Here is a 16,564-nt window from a genome sequence, read left to right on the forward strand (position 1 = left end):
GGGGGGGGGGGGCACAAAATGTTTTTGTGGACGTTGGTTTATTTTGTTTAATTTTGAAATATAATTGATGCACAGATAGTATTAGCCAGACCCGATTGACGACATACTCATGATACTGTGGTATGTCAAAGAACACGTCACTACAGTATTGGATGCCGAGCCACAACATGCTATTAGACGTCACTGCCAAACTGAGCCCAGAATATGAGCACTAACTGAAAAAGAACTAGAAATTTAAAATAATGCAGACAACTGTAATATTCCGTTGGAAAATAGTTAAAGAGAAAACGAAAAATGTTTTATCTTCTGTTCAATTCATGTGATTAAAAATTATTCCGAAAAGTTAAAATGTCGTCGGTTTTAAGATGCAAATTTAAGCAAAAATAAAGTATCTTCTAGAATCTGGACTTTGTTTATTCCGACTTATTTGTGCATGCAAAATTATTCATTTACGTAACTGACATTTTAAGAAGTTTGCAAATCAAATTTTCTTTTCTTAAATTAATAACAAGTAAGAGTAAATTAATACTGTTTTTTTTTTTAGATAAATTATTTTTACTTGGCAATGTTCTCTTCTCCGTTTTCGTGTAGCGCTGTTAGCACTTCAATATTTAATATAAAATTGAAAATTGCTGCTGGTAAAAGTGTTTAGAACACATTTTATTACGGAACAATTTTATAATTTTGAGGCGTTTGTGAGAAATTAACGTTAAATTAAGTTATAAATGGAACTTTGAATATTTTTGTTTATATACTACTTTAAAGCTTGAAATCTATACTGGTTACAAAAATGATAATTGGTGCTGATAGTCGTGACATTAAGAAGAAAATTAAAATGATGGCCAGTTTCTCGCCGTTGTCTTTTAAATCAGTGTTGGAAAGGTGAGTACTACTGACCACTCTATAACTAAATAGAAAATGTGAACTTGCTATTTTCATTGAAATATTTGAAAAAGCTAATATAAAGTAGAATCACCCACATAAATTAATGGGACATCGATTTCACAACCACAATCCACAGTTGACGACCAGTCATATAGGCAGGTTGTGTGATGGTGGAGAAGCAGCTCCTAAAGCATCTTGCTGTTTTCACAGTAAATTATTATCTATCTCTATATACATTTATATAAAATATTGTTCATTGAAATTTCTATTGTCATGCAAAAGCAGGGATCTTGTTCGAAATCTCCCGGTAGAAACTGGCGCAAAGAGATCATTCAGCAACTGTGCTTTGTCTTTAGTCCGTGACTGTTTACAAAGGAACCATTTAACCTTCCAATTTACAATCTTATGTACCGTGCACGTAACTGACGTATTTTGTTCGTGAATACCAACACAAGAATTAAGTACCGCTATCAGGTAAAAAAAAAAAAAAACATTCCGAGGTAAGTTATCTAACGTAGTATATTCATCCATGTCTATTAGCATTTGGAAGCGTTTAGAATGTATAGCAATATTTGTTTCTGTGCAATCAATTTTCTAAAATTTGCGGGTATATAAATGTTCAAAATTGCTCCATTATATTGCGAAAATGCTTCCAGATTTAACCGCAGACCTCCTAGAAAATAAAGATTTCCGGGGAAAGCATGCCCCCGGACCCCTCAAGATGATATATGCAAACATCCTCGACGTCATAGAAACGCCCATTTTTTGTAGAACTAAGATTTAAAACTGATGGAGGGTTGCAAACCATATACCTTATTGGTTCTGTCTTGATGTTGGAAAAGGAAAGCTTCCCTATTTTATTGTTTCAAAGAATTTTGCTACTGGGTGATTATACTTCCAAATTTCCTGCCAGTGTCTTAAAACTTGAAATATACACTACAATGAGTAAATGCCCATAGTGTTGGGCAGCAACTTGCTTTGGGAGGTCAAACATTCATCGTTTGTTTTTGACCCGTTCAAACACACCCAATGACCATCACGGTCCGGCCCAAATGTCACCGTGAAACATTGGGCACAGTTTGAGCTAATAATTATAACTTTTGAAGCTGCAATAGACGTTTTAACATGTATAAGGTTAGAAATGAAGACATAATGTAGTTTGCTGTTATATAAATGAGCAATGTCATTATCGATTGTTAATGTGAAAAAGGGACGGACTATTTGTAAAAGTGCAAATAATGTCATTTACTTACATGGTTAGGAATAGCGGAATAGTATGTAAAATTTAATCAAACCTTTGTTAGTAAGGTACGGGGTTAATTCTAGATGTAAGAGTTTTTGTTGGTTGAAATTGGCTAGTACTGCGATGGAAGAAGTAACCCTTAAAATTGTTCATAGGTTAGTGCTGAGTATGATTTTTTTTACTATTTTGTTTAAGTATATATTTTTGTATAGATTAGTTTTGCTTCATCTAATTATTCTTACATCTATTTGCATACCAGACGGGGATTTCGGGTATTTCACCGGTGCGGGAAAACTGGGGTGTTAGATGATTCTCGTGCTGTAAATGACGTATTACAAACTAGATATATCTAGAAGATTTATGTAGTAATTTAAAGTTTATCTAATAAATCGGAATAAAAATCCAGTACCTCGACAATTCCTCGTTGTTCCTTATAGTATATTTCTCGATTCAAATAACGTAAGTTTATCAAAAACACATAACATTACGTGCAAGTGTTGAAACAAAACTGGAACTAAACATTGTTATATGAGCCGCGCCATGAGAAAACCAACATAGTGGCTTTGCGACCAGCATGGATCCAGACCAGCCTGCGCATCTGCGCAGTCTGGTCAGGATCCATGCTGTTCGCTAATGGTTTGCAAATTACAATAGTCTTTGAAAGCATGGATCCTAACCTGGCTACGCAGATGCGCAGGCTGGTCTGGATCCATACTGGTCGCAAAGCCACTATGTTGGTTTTCTCATGGCGCGGCTCAATTATGTCTTTGAAACGTAATGACGTCTTTCCTGTTTACGAAAGTTGATTTCCCGTGCGTTGTTTAAATTCGCTGCTGTACGAAAGTAGTTCTGAAAAGCAAGTCACTCGTCTGATTTTAATTTTAATATTATTTTTTTGAAAATGGTATGCAAGATTTCTGCCACTGTCTGTATAAGTGCTGATGGAAATATCCGGCTCTCGGGTAACATTTAAGCGGTAACTCGGTACAGCCTCGTTACTGCCTTAAATAGGTTCTCTCGAGACCGTATGTTCCCAACTGCACCTATATCCATTGAAATTATCTTATATTCTTTACCGAAGATATATTAAGACTATGTTTGTATCACCAAGTAATTGGGTACATTGTTTAGGTGGTTTTATGAAGTGAATTTTCGTGTACATTGTTTAAGTGGTACATGTATTATGCAGTATTTTTTGTGTATATTGTATGATAAGAATTTCAATCCTTTATTGTCATTTTGAAGCACAGATAGTAGTTATGTCAATTTTTATAGAATAAAAAAAGGACAGGTATTTTAGTGTGTTGTAACCTAACAGGTGCGCGCTGGTAATTCAAGATGCCCGGATGTTAATATACTCGGAAGCAGGTCAGAGCATCCTAAGATGGAATATTTGGAAGAAGGGTCATTTATACGCCGTAAGTAATTTTAAGATAGTTAATTTACTCTGGAAGAAATGAATTAAATGAAATTAATTTGCACGAATATGTCATCACTATGAAACAAAATACTCGCCATACTAACATTAATCAATATCATAAAGCGTAGCTCTATACAAGGGTCTGCGACGGTCAAAAGTTACCACACTGTCTTATGGTTATAACACACTAAATAGTTGTTGTTCTTTATTCTATATAAAATTGACCTATTTCCAATGACCGCAGCACACATCAGGACCCATTTTAAATTTCTGTAACTTACATTTTCTTGAAGAATATTGTCAGTGCTAACTAAAAATCAAAAGAAAAGTGGGGGTCATGTTTGATGCAAGAAAAATAATTTCAGTCAAACACACAAACTGCAAAATCAGCTAAAAATGAGACCCCAAATTATACTGGTGGTGTATGATCTAAGTTTCCATGAAAAATTTTGTCATGGTGTTATTTCATGATCAAAATGCTATCTTCATGTCAAGCATAGATCTGTCATGTGATTTTACCAAAAAAATTGCAAAGAAAATAAGGAAAATAGCTCTACACAGCGAAAAAACTGAGGACTATTTGTATCCGCCATTATGCGACTACCATTTTTTTTCGCGCCATTTTTCTATTTAGTGTCTGTATGCCTATAAGAAAAACTTTTTTCTCTGACAGTGTGCCAATTTCATTTGAAATGTACAAGAAACCCAAATGCATGAAGAAATCCAAGGTTTTAGCTTGATATCAACAGTTTCCAGGTTTTTATGGCATTTTCAGTACCATAAGACCAAGCGTCAGATTTTGTCAAAAATAGCTGTCGCGACATAATGTTGAAGCAGTTACCCTAAATTCAGCCTTGTTTTGCCCTGTTTTGACATTTTCTTCTCTGATCTGCATGCAAATTACACATTTAAACTGTTATATATCTTCACTTTTACCTCTGATGGACAGAAAATAGCAATCAGTAGCCTATAAATATGCAGTTTATGAAAAAAATACACCCAAAACAGTGAAAATGTGATATTTTTGGGTTTTATCCTCATTTTCAACAAAATTGCCATTTATTTGTCATTTTCTATCAAATTCTAATCAAACTAGCCCCTTTCCACCATTATCTGGCCAGATTTCATTTTTTACCAATGTCATCTTATAGGTTATAACACACTAAATAGTTGTTGTTCTTTATTCTATATAAAATTGACCTATTTCCAATGACCGCAGCACACATCAGGACCCATTTTAAATTTCTGTAACTTGCATTTTCTTGAAGAATATTGTCAGTGCTAACTAAAAATCAAAAGAAAAGTGGGGGTCATGTTTGATGCAAGAAAAATAATTTCAGTCAAACACACAAACTGCAAAATCAGCTAAAAAATGAGACCCCAAATTATACTGGTGGTGTATGATCTAAGTTTCCATGAAAAATTTTGTCATGGTGTTATTTCATGATCAAAATGCTATCTTCATGTCAAGCATAGATCTGTCATGTGATTTTACCAAAAAAATTGCAAAGAAAATAAGGAAAATAGCTCTACACAGCGAAAAAACTGAGGACTATTTGTATCCGCCATTATGCGACTACCATTTTTTTTCGCGCCATTTTTCTATTTAGTGTCTGTATGCCTTATGGGTGCAAGGGACAGTAGTAAGTTGCGTTGATACCAGTGCGGAAAAAAATCCAGTTTTAAGAAATGCCAGGGAAGTGTACATTAAATGATGTATAAGGACCTCGGACCTTTTCCTATTCAGATTGCCTACCAGTTTTAAGAATAAAAACTGACCTAGGGCTAGACTTCCGAAATACTTCTTGAAATAGCATAATAAAGATAGTTAAAGATCATTTCTGATATTCGACAAAATTTTACAAGTTGTGAACAGAAAGATGACTCTGTAGACACTTCTCATTCTCATTTCTACTGAAATATGAAAATTAATCATTTTTTCCGTTTTAAACATTTTTTCCGCAGTGACGCAACAAAATATTGCATATGCCTTTATTAATAATTATTATATACATATGCGATGGTACTTGGTCGCAAGGGGAAAGTGTTAAAAATTGAAAAAGAAAACTACACACAGGGTGTTAGCAAATGAATTTTACATAAAATATTTTGACACTTATTACATGTGTTTCTTAAACCTTACATATCTGTAGCTTTATTCGTTTTTGTAAATATTTCAAGCATAGAAAACACTATAATAAATAAATAGGGGACATAGAAAGTCAAGCTTGAAAGCAGACTGATCCTGATAAGTATATCCTATGAATTTTTCAATCAGGTCTGCTGTCTGTTGACAATCCAAGTCCGTCGACTGAGTGTCATCAGGCTTGAGACAACTACGTCAGTCGCAAGTCATGAACCAAGCAAGTGACTTAGATATATACAACTAGATGTATGCTTCTTCAACCTAAACATAACAATGACATATTGACGAACTTCTATGAGAATAGTGCCACTTTGGTGCAAATGCCTTTTTACCCTTTGTAGGACACTATTATGGCGCACCTAGAATGCAATTTAAGAACAACCTTTGCTTTAATTCGAACCAAATAACCACTTGACCCAGCACCCTCAACCCTAGCAGAACTACACCAGACACCAATTCCGGCAACTCCTGAACTGACCCTGGTGCCTGTGGAACTGACAATGACGCCCCCAGAACTAACACTGACACCCCCAGAATTAACACCAATTCACCCACACGTCTGAAACTTATTCCGAAGCCGACCGAAATACTAGTAACGACCCCCAAATAACTAACAGTGATGCCCCTGAAGAATATCTACATAAATGTTGATACTGCCTAGTGAAGTTCTGTTCCACTGATATATTGGATCAGTCGGTATATTATTACTACATTTATTATTATGTTTTTTTATTCTTTTTTGTATTTGAGTAACAGAAAGCACATTTTAATGTTTGCTAGGCATTAAAAACTATAGGCTAAATGTGCATGGCTCTGTGGCGTAGCCGCTGTTATTTAAGCATAGCAGGCCTGGGCTTACAGATAATTTAGAAAACTAAAAAGCTAAACACACCGAAAATGCAATATAAAGGGACCTTGCAAACGATGCATCTAGAACTTGCCCAAATGTATCTTAAAATTCTAAAAAGGCATCCCTTCCGCAGTGGCATAGGCAGTCCCTAACATCCCTCCGCTACAACTGAAAAAAGACCATCTACGCCAATGTATGTCAAAATTTTGAGGCCAGCTACACCACTGCATGTACTCAAGTTGTCATGAGCGCTCAGGTGAAAAGAACTGAAGTAGAGATTTGTGTTAAAATTTTTAAGTTTTCGTTTTTCAGTTATTTCGAAAAATGTTAATGAAACGTTTATTTATTAATTTAAAACATTTATTCCTAATTAAGCTGTTTACGGCATATTTTCTCAATTGTTAAGGCCTCTGCTCCAAATCACAAATCTGTGTAAAATCTGAATGAGGCTCGGTAAAGGTCAGAAAATGCTTGCAAATGATATTTCATTTTTATATTTTAGCTGTAGCAGTCAGTACAGAAGAGATAGGTGATCGCGTAAGAGTATCAATTATAGTACCTCATTTCACCGTTCAAAAATCCTTATTTGGTGGTGTTAAACCCAAACCTGGAGAATCAGAAGTAGATGTGAAGTTTGATACATGGTAAGTAAGCAAATATATGAAGATTTTATCTGACAGAACTTGATCACAGTATACCCGCACGTGTTTTAAATAATAGAAAGAATGGGTCAGTTTTAGTTTTCTAAAATAAAGACATAAATTATAAATGATATTAAACAGGTGATGGTATTCTTTGAAAGTCGAAGGCAACAAGATGATGATAGAGTTTATAAAACATTACTGGATGGGAATCTACTCTTTCATCTTCAAAGAGAGCACCCAATCCATTCTTCCCTGCATTTCTGTATCACTGGAGAGAGGTGAGAATCAATTGCAGCCCATCGGGAGTTCACGATGTTGAACCATTGCTATTTTGTTCGTGTTTGCTTGAGTGCATAGGTACTAGAGGATAGATGCATATTCCAGCTGCAATATATTCGTGTGCTTAGGATGTTTGCTGTGATATTTCATTTTATGAAGCCGAGTTTGATATTCTAATGATTTTTGTCTGTAGATAGATATTTTGAAAGATTCTAGAATAATATTATGTCAGTGGGGTAGGTATAATTTTTTGATGCTTTTTTATGTGTTGGAAGGATTAAAGTCCCTGTCCCGCTCATGTTTTCATTTTTAGCTCGACTTTTCGAAGAAAATGTAGAGCTATTGCATTCACCCCAGCGTCGGCGTCGGCGTTGCCGTTGGTCAAAGTTTTTTAATTAAGTCTCGGTTACTATCTGAGCTATTGACTTGAAACTTAAAATAGTTATTTACTTTCACAGTCTTTCACTTTCACTTTCACAGGAGAAACAATCCACATAACTCTTACTTGAATTTTGATAGATATATGCCTATTTTTAACTTAGCTTTTTTTAACTTAGATCTTTTTTGTTAAAGTGCCCCATGTGGTTCTGGGACGATCTGTGTATGAAAAGAATTGGAATCGCTGCCTTACCCTTGCATGATCGTAAAAAGCGACTAATAGTGTTTTAACACTTGGTTTTGCTGTAACTCTGTGATTCCAGCAGATATGCATATTTTAATTCCATACCTCATGTTTTTATTTCGATGTAAATGAGATGTGAAACCAAAATGTGTAGTCCTGTTTGGCGCCATATAACCTAAACTGTGTTGGTGTGCCGTAAAACCCAGATAAATAAATAAAAAAAAATAAATAAATCTTTGTTAAAGTTTTCAATAAAGTCAAATATCTGTGTTACTATAAAAGCTTTTTACTTTAAACTTGAAATAGCCATTTACTATCAGAGTCTACACCAGGAGAAACAATCCCCATAACCCTGGTTTGAATTTTGACAGAATTATGCCCCTTTTACTGCAAAGCTCTAATTCAGAGTCAAGCACTGAAAAAAGTCGAGCGTGCTGTCTTACGGACAGCTGTTGTTTGTCTTGTTGAGATCTTTCATGTGGACTTTACTGTCATTTGAAGAATTGATAGAAAGATAGATAACAGTATGATCGACAAAGAGACGGACTTGTGACTTTATTGTGGATGGGAAATCGTTTATGTACTTTTAAATTCTTAAGTCAGATCATTTTTAGTTGTGCTGGAATAGATATTAGTTATGACTAAACATTTCGTTTTTGTTGATGAAAATAGCGGATAGCTATTGTTATATTTATAAAAAAAGAAAACACACAAGGATGAATATCAAACAGGGAATGCCATGTTCCAAAGCCGACATTAGATAAAGTTTCTCGAAACTTTATCTTTAGCAGTTAATAATTTAGAAAATTTATCAATTATACGTTGCCACCTCATTCTACTAAGAATTACTTTATTTCAAACACTGTAGCCTGCTTTCGCAGGATAGATTCCTCATCAGTTTAGTTCTCAGTATGACTTTAGTTCTTTACATTTTCATTAATTTCAGGGGCTTTGAAATGAAAGCAAAAGTTAAGAGAAAAGATGGAAAGACAATGAATTATCGTCATAAAGTTAATAGATTACCAGGAAAAGTGTATCCAGAGCGATGTAAAGTAGAGGTAATCCTAGTAACATACATAAATTGCGGTATTGGAATGAAACTTAATGTTAATTATCAGAACCAAGTATAACTTTGCGCATACTTTAATATGGCTAATTATGGTTCAGTTTTCTTTATGAATGATGCTGGTAAATTTTGACCTGTGTGTTAATATGAAATCCTGTCTGGGCTGCTCCTCTGTTGTTGTGCCATGTAATTACACTCATACTGAGATTCTATCACTCTCCTCAATTAGTTATTTTAAATGTTTTCACCTCTGAATTCATCATTTTGTTTCCGGTTTGTAGAGACTGGAATATCCCTCGTTATATATTTCGTTCTAAAGGGACATAAATACAGCAATATTAAAAGTGTCAGTTTTTCTTGGATATACCGGTACACTTATACACCAATACTATTCAACATTGTGACCTGGACTGCTTCCTCAGTTTTTAATGGATTTCAGTTAAACTTATTGTTAAAGTACTATTGCTCACAGGACTAATATTTCTGTGTCTTCACATCAAAAAGCAGAGGCATCTGTTTCCTAGAAAGTGTCTTCTTTACATATTACAATTCATGTGTAATATTTATGCCCCCTTCAGAGAAGGAGGGGTAGATTGTTTTGCAGATGTCGGTCGGTCGGGCGGTCTGTTGGTCGGTCTGTATGTAGACAAATCCGTTTCAGGATGATAGCCAAAGAACGCTTGGGCCTAGGAACAAGAACGTTGATAGGGAGATTGGTCATAACCAGCAGATGACCCCTATTGATTTGAGATCAGTAGGTCAAAGGTCACGGTCACAGTCACACGGAACATTTTTACGGTTTCCGGGTGATAACTCAAGAATTATTTGGCCGAGGATCATGAAAGATGACAGGGAGGTTGGTCATGACCAGCAGATGACCCCTATTGACTTTGAGATCAATAGATAAAAGGTCAAGGACATAGTGACACATAACAGTTAAACGGGTTGCGGATGATAACTCAAGAATGCTTTGGCCTAGGATAACGGAACTTGATAGGGATGTTGATCATGATCAGCAGATGACCCCTATTGATGTTGAGGCTGGTAGGTCAAAGGTCAGGGTCACAGTGACCCGAAACAGTTAAACGGTTTCTGGATAATAACTCAAGGATGCTTAGGCCTAGGATAATGGAAGTTGTTGTGGAGATTGGTCATGACCAGCAGACGACCCTTATTGATTTCACGCTGTTTCTTGCATTTGTATTAAGTTTTTATTTCTTTTCAGTATAAGAAAGATTTGATGATCCTCACTTTGGTGAAACAGGAGATCACGTCGTGGGCCGCTACCCTTAGTGATTTTGGTAGGAAAAACTTCATCTGTTGTCAAATTTGTGAATTAAGATAAACAGAGATTTATGTTACTACTATAACATATAGATATATATTGTAAAGCTAAGTCAGAAAGTTAGAAATGATAGTAAATCCAGCTTTTATCAACACAAACAAAATATATATGCAAAGCTGTTACATGTTTTCACTAAGATGTTTCCAGTGCATTAATCTGCAACCAAGCATGTCTACCCAAGTTTCAATCTGAGATCAAACTCGCATGCAGTGTTTGGTGATTTTTGCCGTAACACATTAAATTGATTCTTTTGACTGGTAATAATACTATGCTATTTGGTACAATTAACAAACGAATTAATTTAATGCAGTATGTGTTCAACCTATATTTGAACAGAATGTAAATATAAAATTATGAATTATGATCTATATTTCATTGTAACAAACGTTGGATTTGAGATAAGTGTTTTTAATATTTCTCCAAAGAGCTAGACAAAGACCTAAGTTGTATTTATAGTTATTTGGTCTAGTGCCTTCCAGTTGTCTTATCTAAAGCCATTTAAGGGTATTTTGAGTACGCTTCCGTAGTTGTGCTTTCAGGACTTCCCATACACCATTTGGGCTGAGCTTGGAGACTTTGGAATAAATTCTTTTGCAGTTATGAAATTGCATTTCTTTATTTTCAGTTTCTTAAGCTGTACAGCTAGATACGCCTTAATGGAACAATCGAAAAATTATTTCTTGCCAAACCTTTTCGAAACAGTCTGTGCCCATTTTGTCAATAAAATGAGCCGTGCCATGAGAAAACCAACATAGTGGTTGTGCGACCAGCATGGATCCAGACCAGCCTGCGCATCAGCGCAGTCTGGTCAGGCTCCATGCTGTTCGCTTTTAAAGCCTACTGCAATTAGAGAAACCATTTGCGACCAGCATGGATCCAGACCAGACTGCGCGGATGCGCAGGCTGGTCTGGATCCATGCTGGTCGCAAAGCCACTATGTTGATTTTCTCATGGCGCGGCTCATATGTATAACCTGTTTTATATTATGTTTAGATTTCATTCTAGTTCCTTTGTTGCTAACTCAGTTATCATCCTTGTCTTTATGCAAGATACCAGCCTAAGCCTTAAATCAATTAGTAAAGGAATCATACATATAGCACAGCCGCCTAGGTCATTTTTAGGTTCCTGCAATGCAGAAAATGTAGTTGGCATAGTTCAGAGAGAAACTAAAATCTTGGCATATCAGTTGATTGTGATTATTCTAACGACGCATTCAATTACCAAATCTATTGAAGTTTCGCATTCAGTTACCAAATATATTAAAGTTTAAGGTCGTTTTTGTAATGTTTTCTGCATAGAAACGTTAAAAAAACTTATATTATAATTTAATCGTGCGAACTGATTGATCGATATTCAACAAATTTGACCTGTATTAATCCCAGCATTTGATCTGCCCAATTTAGCTCACTTAATTCATTTTTTGATACAATTTATAATGAAATATCAAGAGAAGAAGTAAGTAATACATACCTTCTTGGTAACTTACTGAACTGTAATATAAACGCAATATTTTAACCTGATAATTTTTAAAATGGACTCGTCCATCATTCAATCTGGACAATACCGTTTATCATTCAAAGGGTTATTCACTGAAAATTTACTGAAGTTAATGGACTTATGACATTCTTTTTGCTTTTTCAGGCCTGGATGTTTCAGATTCGGAACAAAGTGATTTAGATCTTGACATCTTAACACAGAAGCAGTATGAGATTGCTATCAAAGAGGGTAAAGAAGAAGATAAGACAATCAGATTAATGATAATAGGATGTTATGGACAAGGAAAAACTACGTTGGCAAGAAGATTATTAGCACAAGATGTCGAAGGAATATGCAGTACAAACGGCATAGATATCCACAATGTTGCTTGTACGCAACATGGAGCTGTATGGGAAAGTCTGCAAGATGAAAATTTACAGTACGAAAGCTTAAAAAGACTTGCAATGATTAATGTTTCGGAAAATATGCCATCCTTAGGTTCTGATAGTGAGAACGTATCAGAAATTATTTATTCGAGAATTAGTCCCTCTGCAGATATTGAAACAGCAGGTTCAATGAGTAATGATTCTTTACCTTCATCCCGAAGTGAAAGTGAATCAAATCATTTACCATCCAAGACAAGTATTGATATCAAACTCTTTCAGAAGTTAAAACAGGAGTTGCATTTAACTGAAGATGAAAAGACGCAAAAGGTATCATTATGGGACTTTGGCGGACAGTTCGTTTTCTATGCGACGCACCAACTATTCCACACAAGAGATGCAGTTTATTTACTGGTGTTTGATCTGCATAAAGGGCTTGATTCCCCAGTAATCGATGAGGACTACCCTGGCGGTACACATCCTTTAGTGAAATCTATGAAGGATTATATTGAGTTTTGGATTACTTCCGTTCATTCTTATGTCGGGAGCAGAGATGCTACACATCCACAGGTCATTTTGGTTGGAACACATAAAGATCAACTAAAAGATGAAAATGAGGCTGATGAATATTTCGAAAGTATCAGGGAAATGTTCGATGGTCGTAAATTAGGATATCATATCTGCCCCGAGTGTTTTGCAATTGCAGGAAAGGACCTGGCTGATGATCAAGTAGATCGTCTTAGGGAGACAATAATAAAGATAGGAAGACAAAATAAGCAAGTGATACCTGCTCGCTGGATACCTCTGGAACTTGAATTGAAACAAAGAAAAAACGAAAACATCATAACTTTTCAGGAGGTGATAGAAATAGACAAAAGAATGGATCAGCCGATAGGTTCAGCTCATCAGGTAAAATCTTTTCTGAAGTTCCACCATGCAAGAGGCACAATTATCTATTTTGATGAAGGCGAACTGTCGGAGTATGTCGTTGTAAATCCGATCTTTATCGTTGATGCTTTTAAATGCATCATTACATCTGGTAAATTTTGCAAAAGCGATAGAAGCCTGAGACCGTTGTGGCAAAAGCTTACTGTACATGCAATTCTGGAGCCAGACCTCCTGCAGGCTGTTTGGGGACACGATGCTGAAAATCGATTTGTCAAATGCAGAGATGTTCTTATTGCCATTTTAAAAAGACATAAGATCATTGCCGAAGCACTGAAGTTAGATGAAAAATCTGAACATGTTTCAACTCTGGGTTACTTCATAGTACCGAGTTTCTTGAGAAAATCAAGGCACAACGAGATAGAAGCATTCTTGGAAGGGCGAAACTGTACTTCAGTTTCACTTGTTTTTGAATTTGACAATGAAGCAGTGGTACAAACAGTATTTCAAAGGATTACGGGTGCAGCGGTAGGGACTTGGTCTGTGGTTGACTTTCAAGAATGCAATTTGCTGTTTGAAAATGCAGGAGTGTACAGGCTAAATCTGAGCTATGCAGGGGCAATTGTATTTGTGAAAAATACAATAGAATTGCTCGTTGTTCACATGTGCCCAGGGGAAAAGATTTCTGTCGAAGTTCCAGACTTCTTTCGTCGATTTGTTGAAAACGTTATCAAGAATGAATTCAGAAAGCTTAACAGCGCTGACGTCACTGAGGTCCAGTCGTTCAAGATTGCTGTAAGATGCCAACACAGTCTTCACAAATGTAAAGGAAGTAAAGCAACTCATGACCTTGAAATGTTGAAAAGCCAGTCCTTGAAAAAGGTTTGCTGTCCAGACAATTTGGCACACGAAAGCCTTCATATTGACCGTATATTGCAAGAATGGTTTCTGTATAAGATTACTAACAAAGTAGTACCGCGACGTAGATTATCGCAGCAAGAATTCGCTTTGTTGTCTTCCGCCATAGGATCTGAATGGAAACTATTTGGACTGCTACTAGAAGTTGATGAAGTAGCTATACAACATATAGAGATGGACAATCAGAGAACGGCTATGAGAATTTATGAAATGCTTCGGACTTGGGACCAGGATAAAAAGGATGAAGCTACATTAGATGTTTTGGTGAACGCAATTGACAAACTACCACCGAACACAGTCAAGTTGGACGTGGTAAAAAATTTGATCGATAACATATGATGGTAGCAAGGTTCATATTGATTAGACTTATATAGTTGTAACACTTTTATGTAAAATACAAGGTACAGGTGGAATCCTAGGCAAAACATCTAACAAAAATAACTTAAACGAAACTATGAACTACTGCAGATCGGGATCTACGTCGTATCGGTCCTTCCTACTTGGTACAAGACATCGCAGGTGATAATTGACTCAACAATATTATGTCTGGCAACCGCCTCGGTAGCCTAGTGGTAGAGCGTCCGCTTCGAGAGCGGGAGGTCGTGGGTTCGATCCCCGGCCGCGTCATACCAAAGACGTAAAAATTGGTACTAGCAGCTTCCTCGCTTTGCGCTCGGCATTAAGAGGATAGTGCTAGGACTGGTCAGCCCGGTGTCAGTATAATGTGACTGGGTGGGATGTCATGCCACGTGTCTACGGCGTGATATTCCAGTGAGGCAGCACTAAAAAGTTGGGCATTGTGCTCACTGCTACAAGTAGACACCGTCGTTTATATGACTGAGAAACTATTGAAAAAGACGTAAAACCTGAACACACACACACGCACGCACACGCACACACACACACACACACACACACACACATTAGGTCTGGCAATTTTGGTTCATTCATAAATACGTTTTGTAATGTACAGTGCTAATCTGTACAACATGCATTGTAAACATTTATAATGATAACAGTATGATAGTGGGAGAATGTAGGAACATGCAGAAATTATGGCTACTGCGGTGGAATTATCAGATGATTTTAATTGATTTAATCACCAATGCGGCTGTTACAAAGACAATTTCTGATTCTTATTTGAGTTCTGTATTAAGTTACATAAACAAAACCGTGTACATCGGAATCATTCGTGTTTAATTATTATTAGTTTTGTTTAGAAATATTAAGGCAGTGCACTGGCAGATCTTGAGTCACAAACATAGAATAAAAACATAATTATATGATTATTATGTCTTATTTTACCTATTAATGACAAAAATATGTATTGACCGGTCACAGGACTTTCATTACTGATATCAGATTTTTGTGCATCAGAGGCGTTATGGAGTATATAGAGATAGATTTACAAAGTCAGTGGTTCTAACAAGAAAGCTAACAATGTTCGACATTAAGCAGCCCGATATATTTGAACTATGTAAAGCGCCTATGAACGTGAAATTGATCATGAAAAGTGCGCTATATAAATCTGGTATAATAAAATAATAATATAGCATCATGGGTCAAGGGAACATTGTTATACTGAAATGGTTCACATTTCTGTCAAATTTCTGGGTTAGTTTTAATTGTTCTGAAAAGTGTTTTTCTTAAGACTTTTCTGATTCAGAAACTTTCAAAATAATAATAAATACTACATTTTTAAACAGAACAGTTCATTTCTAACCACAAGAACCTGTGTCAGTCTTTCTTATACCTTTACATTAATGCATGAAAAACGACAATTTTTCCACGTTAATAAATGCATTCATTATACATCTGTGACTGATATCTTAAAATTACCCGTAATTTTCCCCGCAACAGACATTACAAGTGCTTAGACATCCTTTGAAATTAATAGCGGTCAACTACATGTGGCTTATTTTTGCTACGTCAAGTTGTAATGGCGGAATAACTTGTTTGTTTTGGGTGTATCACCATTTTTAGCCCATCATCATCAGATGGTGGGCTATTCAAATCACTCTGCGTCCGTGGTCCGTCCGTAAACAATTTCTCGTTATCGCATCTCCTCAGAAACTACTGGGAGGGGGATGGATTTTGACCAAACTTTGTCAGAATGATATATTGGTACCCTAGTTGTGCCCCTCTAAAAAACAGACTGGTTCAACAATTTTTGAGTGAGTTATGGCCCTCCAAGTAGTTAATTGGTTTTTAATGGCCTTACCTGTAGAAGGGTCATAAAGTCTGCAGACACTAATGAAATAATGATTCAAGTTGTTCATTGTTTTCCTATTACACCTCAGCAGTGAATGGACTACTCTAGTGGACTGATGATTGATATTTTTAGTACTCAAATTTCTGGGTTAAATCATTAGTTATAAAATAAGTAATTATATGTGCATTCT

The 16,564-nt window shown here is 35.9% G+C and overlaps 1 protein-coding gene across 1 annotated transcript; it reads left to right on the forward strand.

The window, feature by feature from the left end:
- The first annotated feature begins 3,451 nt into the window (after positions 1-3,451).
- LOC123551703 (uncharacterized) lies at positions 3,452-15,840 on the forward strand. The gene is made up of 5 exons (XM_045340811.2): positions 3,452-3,546; positions 7,047-7,188; positions 9,036-9,147; positions 10,381-10,456; positions 12,142-15,840. Exons 1-5 carry the CDS (start codon positions 3,513-3,515, stop codon positions 14,499-14,501), a joined length of 2,724 nt encoding a protein of 907 aa, XP_045196746.2. The 5' UTR covers positions 3,452-3,512; the 3' UTR covers positions 14,502-15,840.
- Positions 15,841-16,564: the final 724 nt, after the last annotated feature.

Source organism: Mercenaria mercenaria, chromosome 4 (assembly GCF_021730395.1).
Source record: "Mercenaria mercenaria strain notata chromosome 4, MADL_Memer_1, whole genome shotgun sequence".
In the NCBI taxonomy this organism is placed as follows: domain Eukaryota; kingdom Metazoa; phylum Mollusca; class Bivalvia; order Venerida; family Veneridae; genus Mercenaria; species Mercenaria mercenaria.

Excerpts from the sequence above, each read along its gene's own strand:
- LOC123551703 (XM_045340811.2), top strand. The coding sequence starts at position 3,513 with ATGGAATATTTGGAAGAAGGGTCATTTATACGCC. Across the intron at positions 3,547-7,046 it reads AGAAGGGTCATTTATACGCC|CTGTAGCAGTCAGTACAGAA; the intron begins GTAAGTAATTTT and ends TTTATATTTTAG. Across the intron at positions 9,148-10,380 it reads CAGAGCGATGTAAAGTAGAG|TATAAGAAAGATTTGATGAT; the intron begins GTAATCCTAGTA and ends ATTTCTTTTCAG.